The following is a 23,463-nucleotide window of genomic DNA, read 5'->3' as shown; positions in this document are numbered from 1 at the left end:
TTCAACGTGGTCACCATCGATAAATTTTTTTTATGTTGTTTTAAAGTCTTGGAGGGGTAGGTAGGTTGGAGTCCTTTGGCAGACGTACGTACTTATAGTAAATAAAGCATGCAGCAAAGTTCCTAAATCTAATTTCAACAAAATCTATATTAATTGTTGATAAGTATATTAGGTGACTCGTACTTCGTAGCTTTGTCCGCCCGATCGGGCGGACATTGCCCGGTCTGACCGGGCGGAAGAAGAAGAGGTGCCTGGCAAATTCGTTGAAGAAGCTGCTCTCGCGCCCGACCGGGCGAGCCTTCGCCCGACCGGGCGAGCCTTCGCCCGATCGGGCAGACCTTGCCCGGTCTGACCGGGCGGTGGGGGTTGGATACGTTGAAGCATTCGTATGGAGTTTTCTTCTCGCGCCCGATCGGGCAGACCTTGCCCGGTCTGACCGGGCGGAGAAGGAAAAATACGGAACGCGGATTTTGCGGTTTTAGGTTATCTTATTTTATTATCTTTTTGCCCAAGTATCTTTTAATTAGGGATTAATATAAAACCTCCCTAATATCAGTATTAGGGTTAAGAGAGACAGAGTGAAAGCCGTTCTTGAGAAATACAAGAATCATCTTTGTAATCTTTGCAGTTTATAGTGAAATCATTCGATCTCGGTGCCCGTGGACGTAGCTATCACATCGATAGTGAACCACGTAAATTCTTGGTGTTGTTCTTATTGTTTGCATTGAATTTCTTTATTGTTTTCTTGTTTGTTTACGACCTTTGCTTCCGCTGTCGCACAACAATTGGTATCAAGAGCTCAGGTTCAATCCTTGGAGAGTTTCTTGAAGATAACAATGGCAGGAGATTCAACAATAAGAATTGAGAAGTTTACCGGGAAAAATAGTTTCGGGCTATGGCAAATTAAGATGAAGGCTCTGTTAAAACAACAGCAGATATGGCGTCCGTTGGCTCCAAAGAGTACTACTTCGGAGTCAGGAGACGGACCGACTGACTCGCAGTTAGAAGTTATGGAAGAGAAGGCACACTCTACCATATTACTTAGTCTTGATGATCAAATCATCACGGAGGTGGCTGATCAGGAAACGGCGGCTGGATTGTGGCTGAAGCTGGAGTCATTGTATATGACTAAGTCGTTGACCAACAAATTATTACTGAAACAGCGGTTGTTTAGCCTCCGGATGCAGTCAGGTACTTCCTTACGGGAACATCTAGAAAAACTTAACTCTATTTTGCTTGATTTACGTAATTTAGATGTTAAAATTGATGATGAGGATGCTGCGTTGATTTTACTTGTATCTCTACCGTCTAGCTTTGAGAATTTTGTAGAGTCTTTTGTTGTTGGTAAGGATTCTATAACCTTAGAAGAAGTGAAGGCAGCACTTCATACTAGGGAACTCAGAATGAAAGCTACGAGTGATAATGGGGATAATGGTAGTGGGTTGTTTGTTAAGTCCGGAAAGTCTAAAAAGAATAAGGGGTTTAACAAGGGGAACAATGCTGGGTCGGGTGCTGGAAACGGCAAGGATGGATCTAGTAAAACTACTACTAAAACATGTTATTACTGTAAAGAACCGGGTCACTTTAGGAATAATTGTCCGGTGAGGAAAAACAAGTCCCAGGCTGCTGTAGTTGAAGAGAAACCGAATGAGAGCTATAATTCAGAGGAAGATTTAGCATTAGTCAGTTCTGCTAGGTCTGATGATTTATCTGATAACTGGGTTCTAGATTCGGGGTGTTCGTTCCATATGTGTCCACGTCGAGATTGGTTTGATACATATGAACCTCGCAATGGGGGTATGGTTATAGTCGGTAACAATGCTCCATGTAAGGTCACAGGTATTGGTTCCATGAGGTTGAGGACTGTTGATGGGCGGAGGTTAACTTTGACTAATGTACGGCATGTTCCTGCTTTAGGAAAGAATCTGATTTCATTGGGTACCCTGGATGAATTGGGGTACAATGGTGTGTTTTCAGATGGGGAGTTGTGTATTTTCAGAGGTTCTGAGTTGGTACTTAAGGGTATCAAAAGGAACACCCTCTATGTTTTTGAGGGTGTTACACTGCCTAGTTCTGCGGTTTGCGCATCTGTATCTCACCAGGAGATGACTAAGATTTGGCACATGAGGCTTGGTCATATGGGGGAGAAGGGGATGCAGCTATTGTCCAAGAGGGGTCTTCTATCCGGGGTCAAGGTTGCCAACCTTGAATTTTGTGAGCATTGTGTGTTTGGTAAGAAACACAGGTCAAAGTTCAGCAAGGGTGCTCACATTACTGATGCAGTGCTCGATTACATCCATTCAGATTGCTGGGGTCCATCTAGAGTTGAAGGTATGGGAGGTTACCACTATTTTGTGTCATTTGTTGATGACAAGTCCCGATACACATGGCTTAGGTTGCTTAAGTCAAAGGATGAGGCCTTCAAAGTTTTCAAGCAATGGAAAGCTTTGGTGGAAAATCGACAAGGAAGGAAGATCAAGAAGCTACGAACGGACAATGGGCTAGAGTTTTGCAAAGACGAGTTTAATCAGTTCTGTGCAGATGAGGGTATAGGTCGGCATCATACTGTCAGGAAGACACCACAGCAGAACGGTGTAGCAGAACGGGTTAATCAGACACTGCTAGAGAGAGTTCGATGCATGCTCTCTAATGCAGGGCTTGGGAGGAGGTACTGGAGTGAAGCTGTGTTAACAGCTTGTTATGTCATTAATAGGGGTCCTCATTCTGGAATTGATTCCAAAATTCCGTTTGAGATCTGGAGTGGTAAGTTGCCTAATTTTTCGAATTTGAAGATTTTTGGTTGTGTTGCTTATTATCATGTTATTGAGGGTAAGCTGGATCCACGAGCCAAGAAGGGGTGTTTTGTTGGGTACGGGGATGGTGTGAAGGGGTTTAGAATTTTTTCACCTTCGGAGGGTCGGGTCATTCTTAGTAGGGATGTTACTTTCGATGAAAACACCATGTATTCAATTAAAAATGCAGAGATTTCAGATTTGAGAAGGGAAGGAGACAATTTATTACAGACAGATGGGGTACTTGAGGTACATCAGTCTACCATTGCTGATTTACCTCGGGTACAATATATTGATGATGATGCTGATGTTCCAGTGCCGGGTACTCCTGAACCTGAGATTACTCCTACTCATTCTAACTCTGGGGATGAGGTGGAGCAATCTAATCAGGGGTCATCTAGTCAACCTGACACCATTCTTGAGATGCCTAAACGAGTTATCAAGAAGCCTGTTAGATTGATTGAAGAGATGGAGGGAAGAAATTGCTGTGTTGATGCGATGACAGGTTATGCATTGAGTGTAGCTGATGATGTAGAGTCATTTGAACCTGCCACATATAAACAAGCAATTAGTTGTAGTGAGTCTGCGCAATGGCTTGCCGCAATGGGTGAAGAGATGCAGTCTCTTTACAAGAACAGAGTGTGGGAACTGGTAAAGGTACCGGAAGGGAGGAAGCTTGTGGGTTGTAAATGGATTTACAAGAAGAAAGAAGGGTTGTCGGAAACTGAGCAAATACGTTTTAAGGCTAGGCTAGTTGCTAAGGGGTTCAGTCAGGTAGAAGGGGTTGATTTTGTTGAGATATTCTCACCTGTGGTTCGACATACTTCTATCCGTGTGTTATTGTCAATTGTAGCACATTTTGATCTTGAGCTGGAGCAGTTGGATGTTAAAACGGCTTTCCTTCATGGCGATTTGGAGGAGGAGATTCTGATGAAGCAGCCCGAAGGATTCGAAGCTCCTGGAAAGGAACACTATGCCTGCAGATTGCTAAAGTCATTGTATGGACTTAAGCAATCCCCCCGACAGTGGTACAAAAGGTTTGATTCTTTTATGGTTTCACAAGGTTTTGACAGGAATTCATATGATTGCTGTGTGTATCATAGTAAGCTGGATAATGGTTCCATGATTTATCTTTTGTTATATGTTGATGACATGTTGGTTGCCACAAAGAATAAATCTGATATTGCTAGATTAAAGGAGATGCTTAACTCGGAGTTTGACATGAAAGACTTGGGTGCAGCTAGGAAGATTTTGGGTATGGAGATCTACAGGGATCGGGCTAGAGGTAAGCTTTTCTTGACTCAGAAAAGCTACATTGAAAAGATTTTGTCTCGTTTTGGGATGGAAAAATCGAAGCCTATAAGTACGCCAACTACTGTTAGTTGTAAGTTGTCTTTGTCTATGTCACCTCAATCAGAGGAGGAGTTGTCTTATATGTCTAGAGTTCCATATGCAAATGCGGTTGGTTGTTTGATGTATGCTATGGTCTGTACTAGGCCGGATATTGCGCATGCCGTTAGTGTTGTAAGCAGGTTTATGGCTCGACCTGGGAGGGAACACTGGCAAGGGGTGAAAAGGATTTTTCGCTACCTGAGAGGGACAGCTGATATTGGTCTTGTGTACGGGAATGATAAGGAATGCTTGGTCACTGGGTACAGTGATTCTGATTATGCAGCTGATGTGGATACCAGGAGGTCTGTGACTGGTTATGTGTTCACTTTGGGTGGTTCTGTGGTTAGTTGGAAGTCTACATTGCAGTCATCAGTTACGTTGTCAACTACTGAAGCTGAGTATATGGCTTTAACTTCTGCAGCTAAGGAGTCTATTTGGCTCAAAGGCCTAGTAGGTGAACTGGGTATTGCACAGGATTTTGCTACAGTGTATTGTGATAGTCTAAGTGCGATTTGCTTAGCTAAAGATCAAGTACACCATGATCGGACGAAGCACATTGATGTCAGGTATCATTTCTTACGTACTGACAAGAGGATTAAGGTGAAGAAGATTGGGACTGCTGACAACCCGGCTGATTTCTTCACTAAGCCTGTTCCGTTTAGCAAGTTTAAACATTGCTTAGACTTGTTAAATATTGATTACTACGTGATGTAGTAGGCCCTGAGGGGCGAAGTTGGGGAGCTCCTGGTGTAGGTGTGTTGGCCTTAAGGTGGAGCTTGCCCGGGGCTTGTGATGCAGGTGGAGCATTATGAGTTGTTATACTTGGAGACGAGTATGTGATGGGTCTTGGTTGAAGACTTATCGGGATGTATGGCTTATGCATGAGTCTTGCATCGGGTTTGGCTTGAGATGTTTTTTCACTATGTCTTGATGGGGTCGTTTGCTGACTACGAGTTCTCGTCAAGGTGGAGATTGTTGATAAGTATATTAGGTGACTCGTACTTCGTAGCTTTGTCCGCCCGATCGGGCGGACATTGCCCGGTCTGACCGGGCGGAAGAAGAAGAGGTGCCTGGCAAATTCGTTGAAGAAGCTGCTCTCGCGCCCGACCGGGCGAGCCTTCGCCCGACCGGGCGAGCCTTCGCCCGATCGGGCAGACCTTGCCCGGTCTGACCGGGCGGTGGGGGTTGGATACGTTGAAGCATTCGTATGGAGTTTTCTTCTCGCGCCCGATCGGGCAGACCTTGCCCGGTCTGACCGGGCGGAGAAGGAAAAATACGGAACGCGGATTTTGCGGTTTTAGGTTATCTTATTTTATTATCTTTTTGCCCAAGTATCTTTTAATTAGGGATTAATATAAAACCTCCCTAATATCAGTATTAGGGTTAAGAGAGACAGAGTGAAAGCCGTTCTTGAGAAATACAAGAATCATCTTTGTAATCTTTGCAGTTTATAGTGAAATCATTCGATCTCGGTGCCCGTGGACGTAGCTATCACATCGATAGTGAACCACGTAAATTCTTGGTGTTGTTCTTATTGTTTGCATTGAATTTCTTTATTGTTTTCTTGTTTGTTTACGACCTTTGCTTCCGCTGTCGCACAACATTAATCATATTCATATGTTAACTATTCCATATATATTCATAAATTCATAAGGCTACAATCAACATCGTTGTTTCGCCTATAAGGTTCGTTGATTTATGTATACATATAATATGATACACTATGTATGATTTTGCTTAACCCTTGTCTTTCCTACCATAAAAATAATACTCCGTAATTACTATTCTGTAATTATTAGTGAGAAATAAAATGAAGAATCAATAAATATTGAAAATGCTATACATAGCCCTTAGAGCTACATATAAACATTAAATACACACTAGAAAATCGTGTAAATTTAAGAAATCATAAAAATATAAATACTAATTACACTGATTCACGCGTGTTTTTGTCATAAATTCCTAAATTTATACAATTTTCAATAGTGTATTAAAAATTTCTCCATGTATTAAAAAATACCAATAATAAACTATTTTTTTTAATCACTAAAAATAATACTCGTACTCCGTACTTGATATTGTGTATTACAATATTAGTTTGGTAGATATAATACAGTGTATTAGTTTACATCTTTCATTATGTTAATTACACTCTTTTTTTTTCTTTTTTTTTTTTTTTTTTTTTTGAATCTGAAAACTAAAGATAAAAGCTTCATCCATGAAGAATAATAATTCAATCACTTACTTTCACTCAAATATATAATTATTTCACTTACTTTCATAGTTTGAGACATCCATAGCTTCTTGATTTCCTAGATATTACAAAAAGCTCAGCTACTCTGAAGCAAATCAAACCCAAGATATAAAGCAATATCACGTAGTATTAAAAGGAAAAGTCAAAAGTTAATAAATCAAGTGAGTGTTTAATTCGATATAATTAGCATCATTAGATCTTATTTTTTGAATGTAAATGATGTAGCTAGTTTTACATGTTTGACTTTTATTAATGTTTATTGCAGATTGGATAATCTTTGAAATAAAACAGAAGAAAAACTAGGAATGTTGGTCGAGCATACCGTTTAATTTGCTGGAGTAGTGCTGGATTGATAAACTATTGTTTATAATTTGCCATCCACGTGACCCACATGCAATAAATGAGTTATAATTTATAAAGAGAAGTTTTTCTTTCGACGCTACGTTTGGTAGGCAGTAATTAATGAAAGCAACAACAACAGATTTTACTGAGATTTTAATATCTCGCAAATGAAACATTTATAGTTCCTATAATCCTATCGTAGACAAGAGTGACAACTCAACGAGTATGTGTTCAATCCTCTTTGAAGGTAGATTAGATAAAACTAGTTAGATAAGCTAGATTGATCATGAGATTTAATTATGTGCACCAATTTTAACTATGCAACTTTAAGAGTTCTTTTCTTGAAACTAAGAATCTGAAGTTAAAGTTTATTTCTCCACAAAGAATAAATGCAAATCTTATGTCTTATAATAGTTGGCTAATGCACAAGTTATTTCATGAAATTTTTGAACAATAAAAACCAATAACATGCATTTGAAGTCAAAATTAGTAATTAAACTCTTAATTAGTATTATATTGACATCAGTTTCCCAAACTAAAACATTCTATAATTTTCCAATCATCTCTATGTTGAATTCGTGACCCTATTCTAACAAATCCTAGTACCTCCCTTTTGTCCTTTAAACCTCATTAATAATATTTTCACCTATGGTATGCTAAGCTAGATTATTCACCTAGTCTTATTAATTCAATGATTGAAGAAAATAATTATTACCATAGGTTATGAAATATATGCATGATTGTGAAATATAAGTATGAAATATATCATATTATATATAGTACTCTTACTTATCTACTGTACTTACTAAGTTACTATAAGGCTAATTGGTCTAATTCCTATTTTGCAGTCAATGAAGTGTAGTGTGTAACATGTGAAGGCAGAGTAGGTAACAAGCTCTGTACTATATGAAGTAATTTTATCAGAAAAATGGTCAATTTAACTTTAAAAATACAACTTTTACATTTACTTTTTAATTTTTAAACATAGCTTTTGTTAAGCAAGTCGTGCAAAAAAGGGTTATGACAATGACAATGACAAAGACAAAGATATTAGGTTTAGTCCAATTCAAGTTACTTAATTGGGCTAATTCGATTAGTTGTTATTTTGAATTAATTGCAATTGTTGGGTTGAAATATTTAAGTGTATTGTCAAATTGGTTATCTATAATTCAATACTAATTATAAATCTGTTAAAAAATCTCATTATTGTTCATATAAAAGTTGAGTTGTCCCTAAAGAATTAACAACCTTTTTGTAAGTTTGATGAATTTTATTTGTTTTATAAATATCAATTAGTTTGAAATTTAGTTCTCATAAAACTGATTCAAAAATTTGAAGGCAAGCCTAATATTGAACACTAATTTATTACTATAGGTCACCTTAAACTATATATCAACTTGCATAAGGGACGATATTATGAAAGTTTTATCCTTGACAAAAATCCCTCCACCATACGTTCTAAAGCTTTGAAACCTAATCTTGTTACTCATCAAAGAAATTAATCGAATTTGCATTACCAATTATTATAAGCTAACTAAAATGATTGCTTACCCTACAATAGAGATATTTACGAGTTGATAATCAAGCGAGCTAAGCCAAGACCAAGCTTGAGTTGATTAAGCTAGGCTCATTAGACTTCCATTCAATCTTGAGCCAAGTTACGAGCTTCACCAAGTTGAAAATTTCAAGTATCATAACTCATAGTAAAATGAGCATGATTTTGAAACTAACAACTTATCCTATTTTACAACTATGTTTATTTCATTTTTTAAGCTTCTCACCAATGTTTATTTTTAACTTTACTCTTATTTTGAGTATATTACCAGATTTTTGAGCCAATATTTATTATATGGACTCATAAAGATTTCGAGCTGAGCTTGAATATTTCACGAATTAGCTAGGCTCATTAACACCCTCAGAAATTAGAGAAAGCATTTGTAACTTTGTCAAGATGAACGGAAAAAGACATGTTGGGTAATGGATTAACGGGTAAAAAAAGGAGCCAAAAGGGGTCCTATATCATGTGCAAACCTTTGACAAATCCAATATTAAGTAAAGTGTGTGTGTGGGGGGGGGGGGGGGCATAGGACAAACTACACAATCAAAGAAAAACCAAAATAATAAAGGCTGTAAAGTGTAACAAAAGTAGTCCAAATCTGACATATCATCTTTTTTGTAGCTAATCTAGTAGAATTTTTCTTATTTTTGTTTTTCTTTTTTTAACTTTTTTTCTTCTTTAAAAAAAAAAAAAAAAGCAAAAGCATGGAGCAAGTATTTACATGCATTACAAAAATCATTATCCCACTAGTGATCAATCATACTATCCATATTCCAATCTATGAATCTCCTCAATTTTCTTCCAATCAAAACAGTCCCATCCTTGGATTCATCATTCATCCCAAACTTCAATTATATATATTCTTGTTTATAGATATATTCTCTATATATTGACATATTGTCACTAGTATTATACTATTATTCCATGGTCTATATGAATGTAGTCGTGTTACAACAAAAAATAAAGGGGTCACATAATATTGTGTTGTCTTTTCATCAGCTTTACATAAAATGCCTGAAAATTACTGTATGTCTGAAAGTTTAGCACTGATGGTCTATTTAATAGTCGGTAATAAATTATGATAATGGTAATGACTTTTAAATGTAATTTAGTTTTGAAAACAACCTACAATCTCCATGGAAACACAATCTCATCCCTCAAACTACTTGTGTTTTCTTCATGTCTTTGCATTACCATCCATTACCACTTGAGAGGTGGTACTAGGTGGGAATGGAAATTTATGAAGAAAAAAATAGACAATTTGGGGGTTTCTTTAAAAAATAAAAAGGACAATTTGAGGTCTTCTTGAGTTATCATGGGTATACTTTGTGAAAGGACAATTAGTAAATAAAATGTAGTTAAAACTTATACTTGTACAATACTTCATATGTAGATAGTATAAAAAGTCAAAATGTTACATTTATACAGAAATGGCAAAAAGTGTGAGTATATAAATTAATTGATCTAATATTACCATCTTCTTCAAAACAAAAAAATAATAATTGTTCACTTATAATTTGAGTATTTTAAGGAATTGATGATCATTAAAAAGAGAAAAGAATCATATTTAGCAAAATGTAATGTAGGCATGATAACATCGTATAGAAACAAGTGGAAAAGATGCTAAAAAAACATGAATGATGGATGGGAAGTGAAAAAGAAAGACATGTTATGAAATGAAATGAAATGCAATTTGAAAAGATTGGTCCTTTAATCATGCCATAAAATTCACGGGCTCAATTTCTAACAGAATGTTTACACATTTTCTTTCTATGCTGAAATTATACTGTTCTGTCTTTATGATTGGAGACCAAGAAAAATTTTCCGTAGCTTTTTATAGCACTACTATTGTATATTTGTATATACTTTTTTATGTGTCTCTTTAGTTTTTACCAACATCACTTCTCATTTCACGATTGTTATAAATTTTTTGAAAGCAACGAATGCATGCAATGAGGCAATCAAACAAGATCTAAAATAACTATTTCTTTTTACTAATAAATCATCAAACTTGATTAAAGAAAGATAAGGGAAAATAAATATGGATACACAAGTGAAAGTATTGCAAGTAAAAAAATCAAGTGAAGTAATTTCATTATTGTTATTATTAATTTTGTTATCATTAATATTATCCTGACTAGAAAACAGAACATCCCTTTATTTTGTTGGTTATCAAAGATATGACGACCAAAAAACCGAAAGAAAACGTAGAGAAATTGATGGAAGGTAAGGGAATCTTGATTTTGTTAGCAATAGCATGCACTAAATTTTGCATGCACGGAAGGGTGTCTTCATATACGTACAACCCTAAGACATTTGTGAGCCCACTCACTAAATTATTTTGGTGATTCATGAATGAATACCTAAAAGATACATATTCTTGATTCTTGAAACTATTATTCTAGTTTCACGGGGAAGAATCAAGTCTGAGCTCCATAGGATGGTGGAGTCCCATCTCGGTTCGAGTCTCATTATTACGTTTAATATATAGTTGGATATTGTGGTGGATGTTACATATATGTTTAGGTAAAAACTTTACGTGCTTCGTACATATAATGAATTTAAATGACTTGGGTCTCATTGTGGACAAGGTTTTTTTTTTCGATCTTATTTCTTTCCAAGTTAATGTATTATATTTGTGTTAGTGTATAATAGTGATATTTATAATTTAAATCATACATTTTCAGTACGTATTTCATACACTTTTCTTTTAAAAATTCACGCAATAATCTCCAACTTTGAAATTACCATTAGATAGCATTATATACTCCGTAATACCACAAATATTGAGAGAAATTTGGGAAAATGGGGGGTTTGGAACATTTTCTATTACACAAAGTTTAACCCAACAATCTATGACGATCCAAATTCCACAAGACCGTCTTCCAGTAAAGACAAACTGGGCCTCGGTTGCGTACTAGGCAGGTTGTCTTTTGCTTTAATTACTTTTATAAATTTTTAACTAATCTTTTTCTTTCCTTCTTCTTTTAAAATTCTATTCAATGTTCACTTAATAAATGTATTTAACAATCCTACTATGAGTATGTACTATGAGCATATGACTCTGAGAGTGAGGGATAGCTCAGGTGGTTAGGACTCCCCTCTCGATTCTAGGTGATTCTGAAATCGATTCTCATATAAAAAGGATATCAATCACTTAATTTTCTTAAAACAATCTCTGATTTTTATCGAGATATTAAACTTTAATTTTTTTTTTATTTTTTATTTTTTATTGTTATTTTTGGTGTTTAGAGAGCCACAATAGTAGAATAAGAATAAATCCTAGATCCCTTGGAATCGAGAGGGAAGCTCTAACCACCTGAGTTATCCCTCACTCTCAAGTGTCTCAACTCAAACCTTTAAAACCTATTGATTCTTGAAGTGGGTCAAAGCAGCAATACTTCCGAAATTCATTTTTGGAGGAGATCAGGATGACTAGTAGAAAGGAACAGATGAAAGTAGAAATTTAACCCATAAAAACAAAGAAAATTAAAAAATGAAAGGCAATTTGATAATTGTTTAAATAAGTATTAGAGTATAAATATTATTATAATTTGTAATTTTGTACTAGTGCTATCCAACCTTGTTCATGAACCTCTTAGCCTTAATATATGCATACTTCAAGTAATCCTTAAACCTAATCAAATCCAATTCAACATTTTGCTCCTTCAAATATACCTTACCTAAATCGGCCCACCAATTTTTGTTAGAGGACATTGGATTTGTAAGAATTGGGTCAGATTTGTTGTATCTATTTACCAAGCTACTCTCCTCAACCCTTATTTTGTACTCCAAATATGTCAAGCCCATTTCCTTAGCGGGTTTTCCGAAACACATTTCTGCAACCCCATCGATCACTATGGGTACAACTTGAATGAAAATCGAACCCGGCCGTAGAAACAAAAAATGGGTCAACGCCGCCCCATGGACCCCCACCATTACATGACTCTCATTCATAAGCCCATGAGCCTCAAACAATGTATTCTCGGGCTTGGGCTCAAATACGAACACGTTGAAGCCCATGTTCTCCGCTATCGTCTTGATTTCAACTTGGTTTAAGATCACTCGGCCCACCCCACTGGATCGACTAAGCAAGATCAATTTGGGCCGAGTCATCGGAATTGGAAAATCAGTTTGTTGGGCTTTTCCATAGGCCTTATTTAGGAAATAATGAAAATCTAGAATCGTTGTTGGTTTGGGCATTAATCTTGGTTTGATAGTCATGAACCCATGTGAGACTAGGCCCAATGAAACAGATTTAAAACAATGTGTAATAGTTTCATTGTCAAGATTAATAATTGGGTAGTTGCTAAATGCACCAAGGAGATCACTATACTTACTAACCCACCAATCACGCGACTTCGTGATCACAAGGACAACATCTTGATTGGACAAAGACATCGATCCGACGGTGATGAAGAGGGGAAGAAACCCATCATTAAAATCATGGAAAAAGTTTCCTGTGTATCCTCCTGCACTGAATACTACTGCTGAAGTGTTGTGTATAACGTTGCAGTTTGGGCCTTTTGGGCCAGAAATTAAGGTTACCTCCTTTATTCTAGACATTGTCAAGTTCTCCCATTTTCTTGGGTAAGGCCTTATTTTCTGCATAAAATTTCTTGGGCTGGTTGGCCCAATAGCATAGAAAGAAGAGGAAATTGGGTCCAAAACATTTGGGCCGTTGATTGAACAAAGATCATAATGATAGTGAGACCGGTCACAGCTGATTTGTGATTCAACTTGAAGGAAGGAATATTGTGGGTCCCTTTCAGATGACTTCTCTCTTTTTAGATTTTGATCTACACAAAAAAGCGGCAAAAGCTAATGAACGTTCGGGGACGTTGGATAAGACAACAAAAAATAGATATATTAAATTAAAATGAACATTAATTATATCGATTGACGCGTGATTTTGACATTTATTCCCAAATTAATATCACTTTAGGAAGTATTTTAAATGCTTATTTCTAACATGGTATTTATTGTAAAGCAATACTCTTCAAAAACTGTGTGTCTTGTGTTTTAGTTGATTACTACCTGTTACATATTAGTTGCAACTTTAGAATAATACTAAATTATTTCCGACCCATGCTCAGTTTTTTAAATTATTGATAATTGAAATATAAAAGTTTTTAGAGAAATATAACACAATAGTCAATTATAATAATAATCATCTATAAAAAAATCTCACAAATAATACCCAAAAGTTTAAACTAATATGTAAATGTAGGTAATATTATTTTCTATAAATTGAGTTTTTTTTTTTTTTTTTTGTTTTTTTTTTTTTTTTTGTTTCAATGAGGTGCCTCAGAATTTTACTCTCAAAGTCACCCAAATAGGCCAAAATGAATAGTCTAATTTTACTGAATAGAAAATGACTTTACTCAAAATATTGTACGACTAAAATTGACCTATTATTTATACTCCTAAAGTTGTAAAACATTCACTAGCAACAAATACTTTTTCCGTTTCTATTTAGTTGACACGTTTAATTTAAGCACACATATTGAAGAGAGGAGAGAGAGTGAGAGAGCATGATAAAGCAAGTGGGGTAGCTAGTAAATACAAAATATAGAACTTACCCAAAAAGAAAACGTATCAACTAAAAAAAAACTTTCTAAAAAGGAATACGTGTCAATTAAAAAAAACGGAGGTAAGTATGATTTAAACCGGACCTATCTAATGCTAAATTGAGTAAATTATAGTAAAATTACAACATGAATCAAATTCAAACCAAGCAACTGTTTTGTTTTGTTACGTGCTTAAGTTACCTCAACTCTAAAATCATATGTAACAACTTCAGTTTTAAGTTGACCCAAAAGTTTAGAAAACGTGTAAGAAGTGTTACAAACAACCTTTTTAAAAAAAAACGAAACTCATTTATTACATGACACAAAAAAAAAAGGAAAGAAATCAAAGAAGGGAATCCATAGCAAAGGAAAGAAATCAAGTACATACCTTGATTTCTTGCAAATGAAGGCGATTTCGATATGGAAGAGAAGTGATTGAATCGGGAAGAAGAGTCGCCATAGAAAAAGTAAAGCACGGAGAATAGGCTAAATGATAGAGCCATCATGAAAGGAATCACCATTGCATTGCATGAACCAGATGAAAATCGCTTCTTCATCATAAAAACTGATGATGGATCAATAAGCTTAAACAGCATGCGTACGTAATTAAGCTAGCGTATTCAATAAGTAAAATTTACTAAACCGCTAATCGCTGATGAATTTCGCTATGATTTGTGGATTTGGAGAATGAACAACGGAGGTTTTGAAATTTGGGAGGGGTTTGAAAATTGCTGAGCGTCTCAGGGTTCCTATTTTCTACGATTATTGGACGGTAGTTGGTTACAAGGAGTATTACGGAGTACTAACAATAAACTCGTAACGTTTCCTTTTACTTTTTTTCTTTTTTTTAAAAAAAAAGTGTTTTATAAAATGGGGTAGGGATTAGTCCTAATTTCTATTAGCTCTATGTACTATGTGTAGACTTATAAATTGGGTCATTTGGACGGGTTTAGGTAAGATTATCTTGGATTTTGTCATTTTAGGTTTGGTATATGTACGTTTAAATTAATTGTTCAAGTCAATTGGATTTTGATTCATTTCTATGAATCACCGCGTGCATTGAATTGGGTCGAGTTAGATTAGATTCTTGTTTGAGACTTTAGATCAATCGAATCATTATGTAATTTATATAGAAAGTAGTATAGTAGCATTTGTTGTTACGGCTAACGAATTAAATCCTCCATTATCTGAATATTTTGTCTAAGTAATTGAAAACTAGCTCAATCAAAGCTGGGATTGAACGAGCTTGACTTAAGCTTATGTCAACTTTAGATACCAATGATTCAAGTTTGAACTATCCTTGGCTCGACTCATAAATAATGAGAAGAAAAGATTAACTCTTACAAAAGAGACTATCAAATTACAAAATTTTTGGTTATCAATTAGTATAAATTATCATACTTATGAATACTATTCAGCCTAATAATTTAAGTCCTAAAATATATTTCAAAAATAATATTGGTTGTTTAATTCAGTCGAATTGAGTCAACTAATCATAGTCTTTTTGCTTTGGGATTAGTCTAGGTTGGATTGAAATTGGTTTTGAGTCTATCAAGTATTAAATAAATTTTTAAAAACACTAATTTAATTAAGAGCCTGTTTGTTTCACCCAAATTTAACTTATTTTATATCATATCAGAAAAATAAGTTTTAAAAAAATAAGTTAAAAAAAAAACGACAATATAATATGGAGTTTAAGTTTAAATAAGTTCAAAGCTTTAAACATAATATGAATTTAGATAATATACTTGTATATAGTTTCATACAAATTTAGATGAACCCAATAGTGCTTAATCCCTTTTATTTATGAAGAAAAATTACCACAATTTCCTTTCATCTCATTCCTTCAACTAATTCTCCTTAGTAAATGTAGTTCAAATCTTGATTTTTATGAAGATATGAAATTTGGTTCATCCTATTTATATAACTAGAATCAATTTATTTAGTCGTCAATATCAAAACTTACATAATTTTTTGAACTAATCTATCACACTATCGATATGATGATATCATTACAACTCTCTCTTTTTTAATAACACTCATTAGATTGAACCTTACATTATTTTTTTTTATTTTTTGACAAGATGAACCTTACATTTTACTTAAAGAAAAAAACTATATGATGATATCATTACAACTCTCTCTTTTTAATAACACTCATCAGATTGAACCTTACATTATTTTTTATTTTATTTTATTTTTTTTGACAAGATGAACCTTACATTTTTACTTAAAAGAAAAAAACTACAAAACAGTTGTTATTATTTGTCTTACTGCTACAAAAGTATATAGGAGCTCTTTTCAGGTCCTCTGAAAGTCTGGTTGATTCGTGACAGACCTAACCCAAGCCCACTTATGATCCTTGATATTGACCACATTCCTTGTCACAGCCACCTCCTTCACCGGAATGTAAGCATAACATCCGTTCACTCGACCGGCAACGAATCCTGTATACCCTGCCATGGCTCCATGAATCGCTGAGTGTGCTAGTAGTGTGCAATACATGTTATCAGTTGCATTTGCTGGGACCGCGCGTACCATATACGTCGGATCTATATACTTAATAGTAACCAATTCCCCCGGATGATCTCTTTTCCACCAATTATTAAGTTCCGACTTTAGCCACACCCCAACATCTTTGAACACAGGGTTCCCAGACTCGTCCTGCTGCTGCTCCTCCTCGGTTCTAGGTATCAACTCCTGTCCTGCACCCTCGGCCACGACAACAACCGCATGTTTGTTTTCTTTCAACCGCCTTTCTAGGAACTCGAATAGTCCACCCTCTCCTTCTAAGAAGAACTCGTTTTCAGGGATTAAGCAGCAGTCCACATCGCGGCTGCTCAAGGTTGCGTGCAGCGCGATGTGGCCCGTGCTTCGTCCCATCAGCTTGACTAACCCAATGCCATTAACCGCACTCTCGGCCTCTACATGAGCCGCGTTGATTGCTTGCTGAGCGGTTTCCACTGCCGTTTGGAACCCGAATGATTGGTCAATGATTCCGACATCGTTGTCCACTGTTTTTGGTATTCCGGCCACCACAACACTGAGTTTCCGGTGGCAAATCTCCTCGTATATCTTGACTGCGCCACGCATGGTGCCATCTCCTCCAATGATGTACACGTGGTTAAACCCGTGATGTTGAATAGAATCAACAATTCTGTAAATCAAATAATAAAGTAGCATAGACATAATAAGTAGTTCGTATGGTACAAGCCTTAATTTTAGTTCATAGATGAGTTTTTAGGCTTTTAAAAGGATGAGCAGGCATCATTATGGTTATAATGTAATCGGCTGTACCTTGAACATGTATGAGATAAAAAGGAAATATGGAGGTAATGTACTAAATAATATAATCGGCTGTACCTTGAACATGTATGAGGTAAAAAGAAAATATGGAGATAATGTAATAAATAATGTAATCGGCTGTACCTTGAACATGTATGAGATAAAAAGGAAATACGGAGATAATGTACTAAATAATGTAATCGGTTGCACCACACACACGGGATGAAAGTTAAAAAAATAAGTCAAGAGTAGAAAACTAATGTGAAGTAGAATATACTGGTACAACTAATTATAAAATAAACCTTGGTTTTATTTGGGTAAGCGGCATGTTCATCAGTTGATGATACAACCAGTTATACCATGGAAAAAGCAGAGTAAGGAAAAACACTACGGTCAAAAGGAGTAATAATGATATAAAATTATAGTCGTTTCTCAATATTACCTACAAAGATCGAAACCGCCCCTAGAAGTTTCTAGGGCGGTGCCACCCTGCTTATGCCAATTATGAACCATCTTTGAAGTAAGAAGCACAGGGTGACATGAATAAAACCCCCTGTACCCAGAACATATGCCGAAGATCTGATGGACGCCATAAAAGTCCGACAAGCCAACAACAAGCTCCCGGATGACAGTGTTAAGACCGGGACAGAGACCTCCACATGTAACAATGGCGGCCTTGACATTATCAGGGTCAAAGTAGACCACCTTGGAAGGCCCTGCGCGGTGGTACGCTTGGCCGTAGCCGTGTTGATTGGTGTCGGAGAGGTCGTACAAGATCTGTTTGAGGAGGATGTCTGAGGATGGAGAGATGTAAAAGCCTTGAGTAGGGTGGTAGTTTGGGTTGTTTTCAAGTGGGTTAGTCACTGTTTTTAGTTGGGAAATTGGTATGTAATCTCTTAGATGAGGTACTTTCTTCAGTTTTATTCCGGATAATGATAGTTTTTCCAATGGAATAATTTCCTCATTCTCTCCGCCTTCATTTTCTACGTCTTTCTTCTTATCCTCTGCCATTTTTCTTTTCTCAAAATTCCTAGTAAACTTTTTATGTTTCCTATATAGCTGTTAGATGTATTAATTTTGGTGGAAATGGATTTTAGCGGTGCGGCTAATAGAGCACTCAAAATATGTACGTAACTTAAGTTTTTATTAAGATTATTTATTAAGGAGTACCTCAACTCCTCAAGTCTAATACACTATCGGTCTTCACTTTTTTTTTTTTTTTTTTAAATGTTAAGAACTTTAGATGGTTATTATTTTATGAAAAAAAGTCTAAAAAAAAAAAAAACAACTAAACTTATCACTCCCTCCGTGTTCGTTTCTCATATTTTAACTGCAAACGAAGGAAGTATAAAAATTATAAAGATTACAATATTTTGTATTCTAATAGAAATATATAGAAATTAAGTTTACGTAAAAGTTAAACAAAATGCAAAGTTTGTATTAGCTCTTGGAGTCAACTTTGCATATATATATATAGAACATTACTAATTTCAAATAATAAATTATGAGTAGCTTAGGTACGGTCGGGGTGTTTTGTTAGGAGAAATTTGGAGTAAAATAAAGCTGAAGTTTGAAGCCTCTTAATTATGATTGAGAGAGATCGAATTTAGATTTTGTTTGGAAAAGAGTATTTTGGAGAGATTTTAGTTTATTGGGGCCTATTAGAATTAAATATTATCTTTTTTTAAGGTGAAGAGAACACGATATTAGATTTGAAATTAAATTTTTTATTTAAGATGTAGAGAACACACCCTAGATCATAACTTTAGCTATCAAATTATGTTAGGATGATTAATTTTAACTTTTAAGTATGGATGTACCTAAGTTATTGTAAATTATAGAACTAGTTTTTTTTATTTTTTTTTTTTTATTTTTTTTTATTTTTATTTTTTTAATTAGTAAGAAGAAAGGGGCTCATTTAAGGGGGAAAAAAAGGGAAATCCCTTAAATGAGTCCCATGAGATTTGATCCCTCGCAACCGAGGCACCTGCTCAAGGCCAACGAATAGAGAGGGCCCAATTTCTCTTAGCTTTTTAGTCTATAGAATAAGGTTATATACATTTTGGGTGCAACATTATTTATGTTTTGCCATGTGGCCTGGTGGTTGAGTAACCTATATTCTCTTTGGCAGATCATGGGTTAAAGACTCATTATAAAAAATTTAAAAATATATATATACTTGAGCTTTTCTTTTATTTATTCTTCATTTTCTTTTTGAAGAACACAATTTTTTTCTTTTTTATCTTATTAAAATAACTATTCTTACTTGTACTACCAAAGACCGTACCCATTGAAATTGGAAATACAATATACTACATCCGCTCCCTGAAAGTTCAACTCACTTACTATTTATGTGGTTAAAATAAAATAACTTTGATTACATTTTATGAGCTATACAATATAATATATTAGCATGTGAGATCATATGAGATTCCCCATATTATAAATAATCCAAATATCAACTTTTTACAAACTTCACTTATACACAACCGGAATTATTCATGGTCAAACATGTTCATTGGAAAACGCGCAATTGTAAAGTGAGCCGAACTTTCAGAAACGGAGGGAATATATTGTTTGAACATTTGAATTTTTATCCAATTTGAAAGATACATTAACATATTTTAATATTATTTCTATTGATATATTTTCATTTAAGTACTGGAGAGCAATATAATTATCATTTTTATTTGCTCTATTATTTTAAATATGTTTGCACCACAATTATTAGTTATAATAGTAAAATTGCTAAGGTATTGGATCATGAAGATATTAGCGATGAATTTCATTTACTGGAGAGGGTCGATCTTAATGTTATTTTAATTTTGGTATATGAGACATTTGTATTTACATAAAGTTGTCGGAGATAATAGATAGTAAGTAATAGATGAAACCCGTGCGATGCACGATTTATTTGTATTTTTTAAAACAAATATTTTTTGTATTTGCGTGATAAAATTTGTTATTTTATTTGTTGTATGTAGTATATCAGTTAATATTTTATTTTAAAATAAATTGTGAATTTCCGGTTAAACAGATAGAGTTCCTAATTTCAAAAGATAATATATTATATTTCATTAATTTAAACTTTAAAATCTCATTCGCCAATTTTGCTTATGTGGCATTTGAATTATTTAATTCTAAAAGAATTTACAAATCTCTTATTTGATTGGCTATTACTAAAATTTATTATCTTAAATGGCGCTTTAAGAAAATTTTATTGTACATGGCTTTCTAAAAACTCGGGAAAAAACTCCCCTTTATATATATACTAGTTTTGTGCCCGAGCGATGCCCAAATTGATAATAAAATTTTAGGATAAACTTTTTACTTGAATGTGAAATATGGTCATCTAATCCCTTTTGATAATATGCAGTATATTTAGACTTACAATATCATATAATAGTGTAATTTTTGTAGTTTTGTTTTAGAAGTGATCAAAGTTAGCCCAGCCCAATTTTGGGCAGAATTTTTTGCCCCAAATCGGGTTGGGCCCGACCCGATTTTTTTTTTTGGCGGGTTTGGGAATGCATTTTTATGCATATTTAGTTGATTTTTTAGGCCCAGGCCGAAAATGGCCCGAAAAGCCCGCATGGCAAGACCAAATTTTGGTGGGTTTGGGCACAAAAATTCCGGCTCGAAGCTTGGCCCGGCCCGAGAAGTGGGCATAATTTTTTAGCTTCGGCTCGCCCAATGATCACCGCTATTTTGTTTGTAAGCATATATCTATGTCGATGTTCGGATTGTTGATAAAATTTCAGGATAAACTTTTTGGCTTGAATGTTCAATAATACGGTCATGTAATCTCTTTTGATAATACAGGATATTTAGACATACGTATCATATCGCTTATTTATAGAATAATGTACTTTTTGTAGTATTGTTTGTAAATAGATATCTATGTTATTATGGACTTGAAATTATTGTTATTGAATTTAAATTATTTTTACTGAAGTGAAAGTATTTTTATCAAACCAAAATTATTTTTACTGACTAAAAATTATTTTACTAATTCTCTAATATTTTTTAAATAAATTAAATAACAATGTATTTTGTAAGCAGCTAACCACACCATCTGGCTGGACAAAGTAACCTCTATAAAATTGATCGAGTAATCCATGTAATACTAAGCTAACTGAGTAACCTCTAACACTGACTAAGTAACCCCTATATACAACATGATTGAGTAACCACTATAACACTGACCAAGTAACCCCTATAGCACTAAAGAAGTAACTCTGATATTGTAATAGTTGGTGACACGATTTGACCAGCTACGTATAAAATTTTGTGATTAAATATATTATAAATGGATCTTATTTAAAAGAACTTTTTAAAACGAATTTGATGATGGTAATAGAATTGAATTATTGGATATTTATTAAAAGTTATGATTAATTATATATATATGAAATATTAAATTTTATCGATAATAAAACTATATGTAACAATTTTATCTTGAAAAATCTATCCAAAAATCGCTTACTTGGCATCATATGTGTCACAATAATACCTATTTATCTCCTACGTGGTGCAACACTTGGCGAAAAATTGGAATTTTAAGTGTCGCTGTCTCATGGCCTGGCTGCGAGACCCGGGCTTTATTTATTAGTGATATATGATATATATTAAATTTTACAACACCTATTTTTTTTTTTTTTAAAAAAAAAAAATTAATAATATGATGTAACTTTTGTAATACAACATGTCGCAGGTAAAATTAGATAATTTGTTCAAAAAGCAATAAAAAGAATTTATCTCATACAATTATGTTCGTTGATATATAGGGCCCCAATATATTTTTTCGCCCCAAGGCCTTTAAAATATCATAAATGATCTTGGCTACGACTCCATTACCTCAACCTCAAATTATAGAACTAGATTAAGTAAGGCATTAAACTTCATAGAAATCTATACTAGTTTCTACAAGTACTTCTTATGACACAAGCATTGTGTCTCATCCACATTTTAGGTGGCTAGACATGGTTGGAACTGATGCATGCCATAATTCCCAAAGGCCCATGTATTCACAACTATAGTTTAGGATTTTTCTATTAATTGATCAAACCCTCCAAATTTACTTGGTGTGATCAACCTAATCGCACAATTTCGATCTTTATACTCTCGGACCACCATGCACATGGTATGAATCAATGAATGTATGATCCATGGTACTCAAGGAGCTGAGTATATAATACAATTGACATAATCGTCTGACCCCCCCCCCCCCCTCCCCTCAACAAACAAGTTTGGTTTCACCCCTGCATAGTCTGAACTATAGTCATCAAGATTATGTTGGGATCATTAGTGTGGATGTACATAGTTGTAAAAAATTTTGCTAGATTATTAAGGATTAAGAAATTGTACGAATACTTTTTAAAATCAGTATAAATACCTTGACATAATTCAGTGCTTTATAATTATACGGAGTACTCGATATGCAGTATCAATTTAACAATGAATTACGTTGAAATTAAAAATACGGATATGAAGTAACGATTACCATTGATAGTCCAGGATATTGATGATATTGATAGTCCAGGATAAGCAAGTGTATTGTCAAAGTGGCATGGGGTTGAAATGCAAACACATGTAAGTAGTTGGATCAATCCCACATTAAAAGTAAGAATCTTCCATAATATATAGAGTGAGGTGAGGAGAGAAAGGAGGAGGAAACAAGTGGAATATAGAAGGTGATAATACCCAAAAATAACCAATACTAGTACACCAACATTGCATAAATGTTAGAGCAAATCACATGCTACTCATTTACATGCTAATTACATCCCCCTTTTTCTGTTAATTAGGTGTTGTGCAACTACCGAATCTCTTCCTTCTTGTCAGTTTTCACCTTTGGACAATTTCCACAAGTCACGCCACTTCTTAAGTTAATTAAATTAGTTTAATTGAGTAATTAATCTACATTTAAAACTTAGTCTTACTTACTCGATCTTACACTAATCTTTGCCTTTCAATTTTTCTCTGACACTTTAATCAGTTTAATTTACTAATAGAAAATATGGTAATAACTAGAAACTCATTCGAGCAATAAATCTTAATGTATCTCGATCAACAAACGTTATAAAGGAAGTATCTTGTGCTGTTAGCTTGTAACAATAATTTAAGAGACTTGTGGGATATTATTAATAAGTTTCTAGGCTACTCGTAATTAATATGGTTTAATCTAGCATAGTCATATCCAATTGAGTGTACATAGAACGTAAAGTTAAGGGTATTAGATTTGATAAGTTAAGTCAATGTGAAGAACAT

General features: G+C 34.5%; 2 protein-coding genes across 2 annotated transcripts; both read right to left on the bottom strand.

Moving 5' to 3' along the window:
• Positions 1-11,417: 11,417 nt before the first annotated feature.
• Positions 11,418-14,504, bottom strand: LOC110714599. Its single transcript, XM_021893147.1, has 2 exons — positions 14,297-14,504; positions 11,418-13,137 (listed from the first exon to the last, which is right to left on the bottom strand). The coding sequence occupies exons 1-2, from the start codon at positions 14,502-14,504 to the stop codon at positions 11,912-11,914; spliced, it is 1,434 nt and encodes a 477-aa protein (XP_021748839.1). The 3' UTR covers positions 11,418-11,911.
• Positions 14,505-15,907: 1,403 nt separating this feature from the next.
• LOC110713332 (ATP-dependent 6-phosphofructokinase 2-like) lies at positions 15,908-18,411 on the bottom strand. Its single transcript, XM_021891792.1, has 2 exons — positions 17,636-18,411; positions 15,908-17,065 (listed from the first exon to the last, which is right to left on the bottom strand). Exons 1-2 carry the CDS (start codon positions 18,202-18,204, stop codon positions 16,210-16,212), a joined length of 1,425 nt encoding a protein of 474 aa, XP_021747484.1. The 5' UTR covers positions 18,205-18,411; the 3' UTR covers positions 15,908-16,209.
• Positions 18,412-23,463: the final 5,052 nt, after the last annotated feature.

This window comes from Chenopodium quinoa, unplaced genomic scaffold (genome assembly GCF_001683475.1).
Source record: "Chenopodium quinoa cultivar QQ74 unplaced genomic scaffold, ASM168347v1, whole genome shotgun sequence".
Lineage (NCBI taxonomy): Eukaryota > Viridiplantae > Streptophyta > Magnoliopsida > Caryophyllales > Amaranthaceae > Chenopodium > Chenopodium quinoa.
This window is presented reverse-complemented; position numbering and strand designations above follow the sequence as displayed.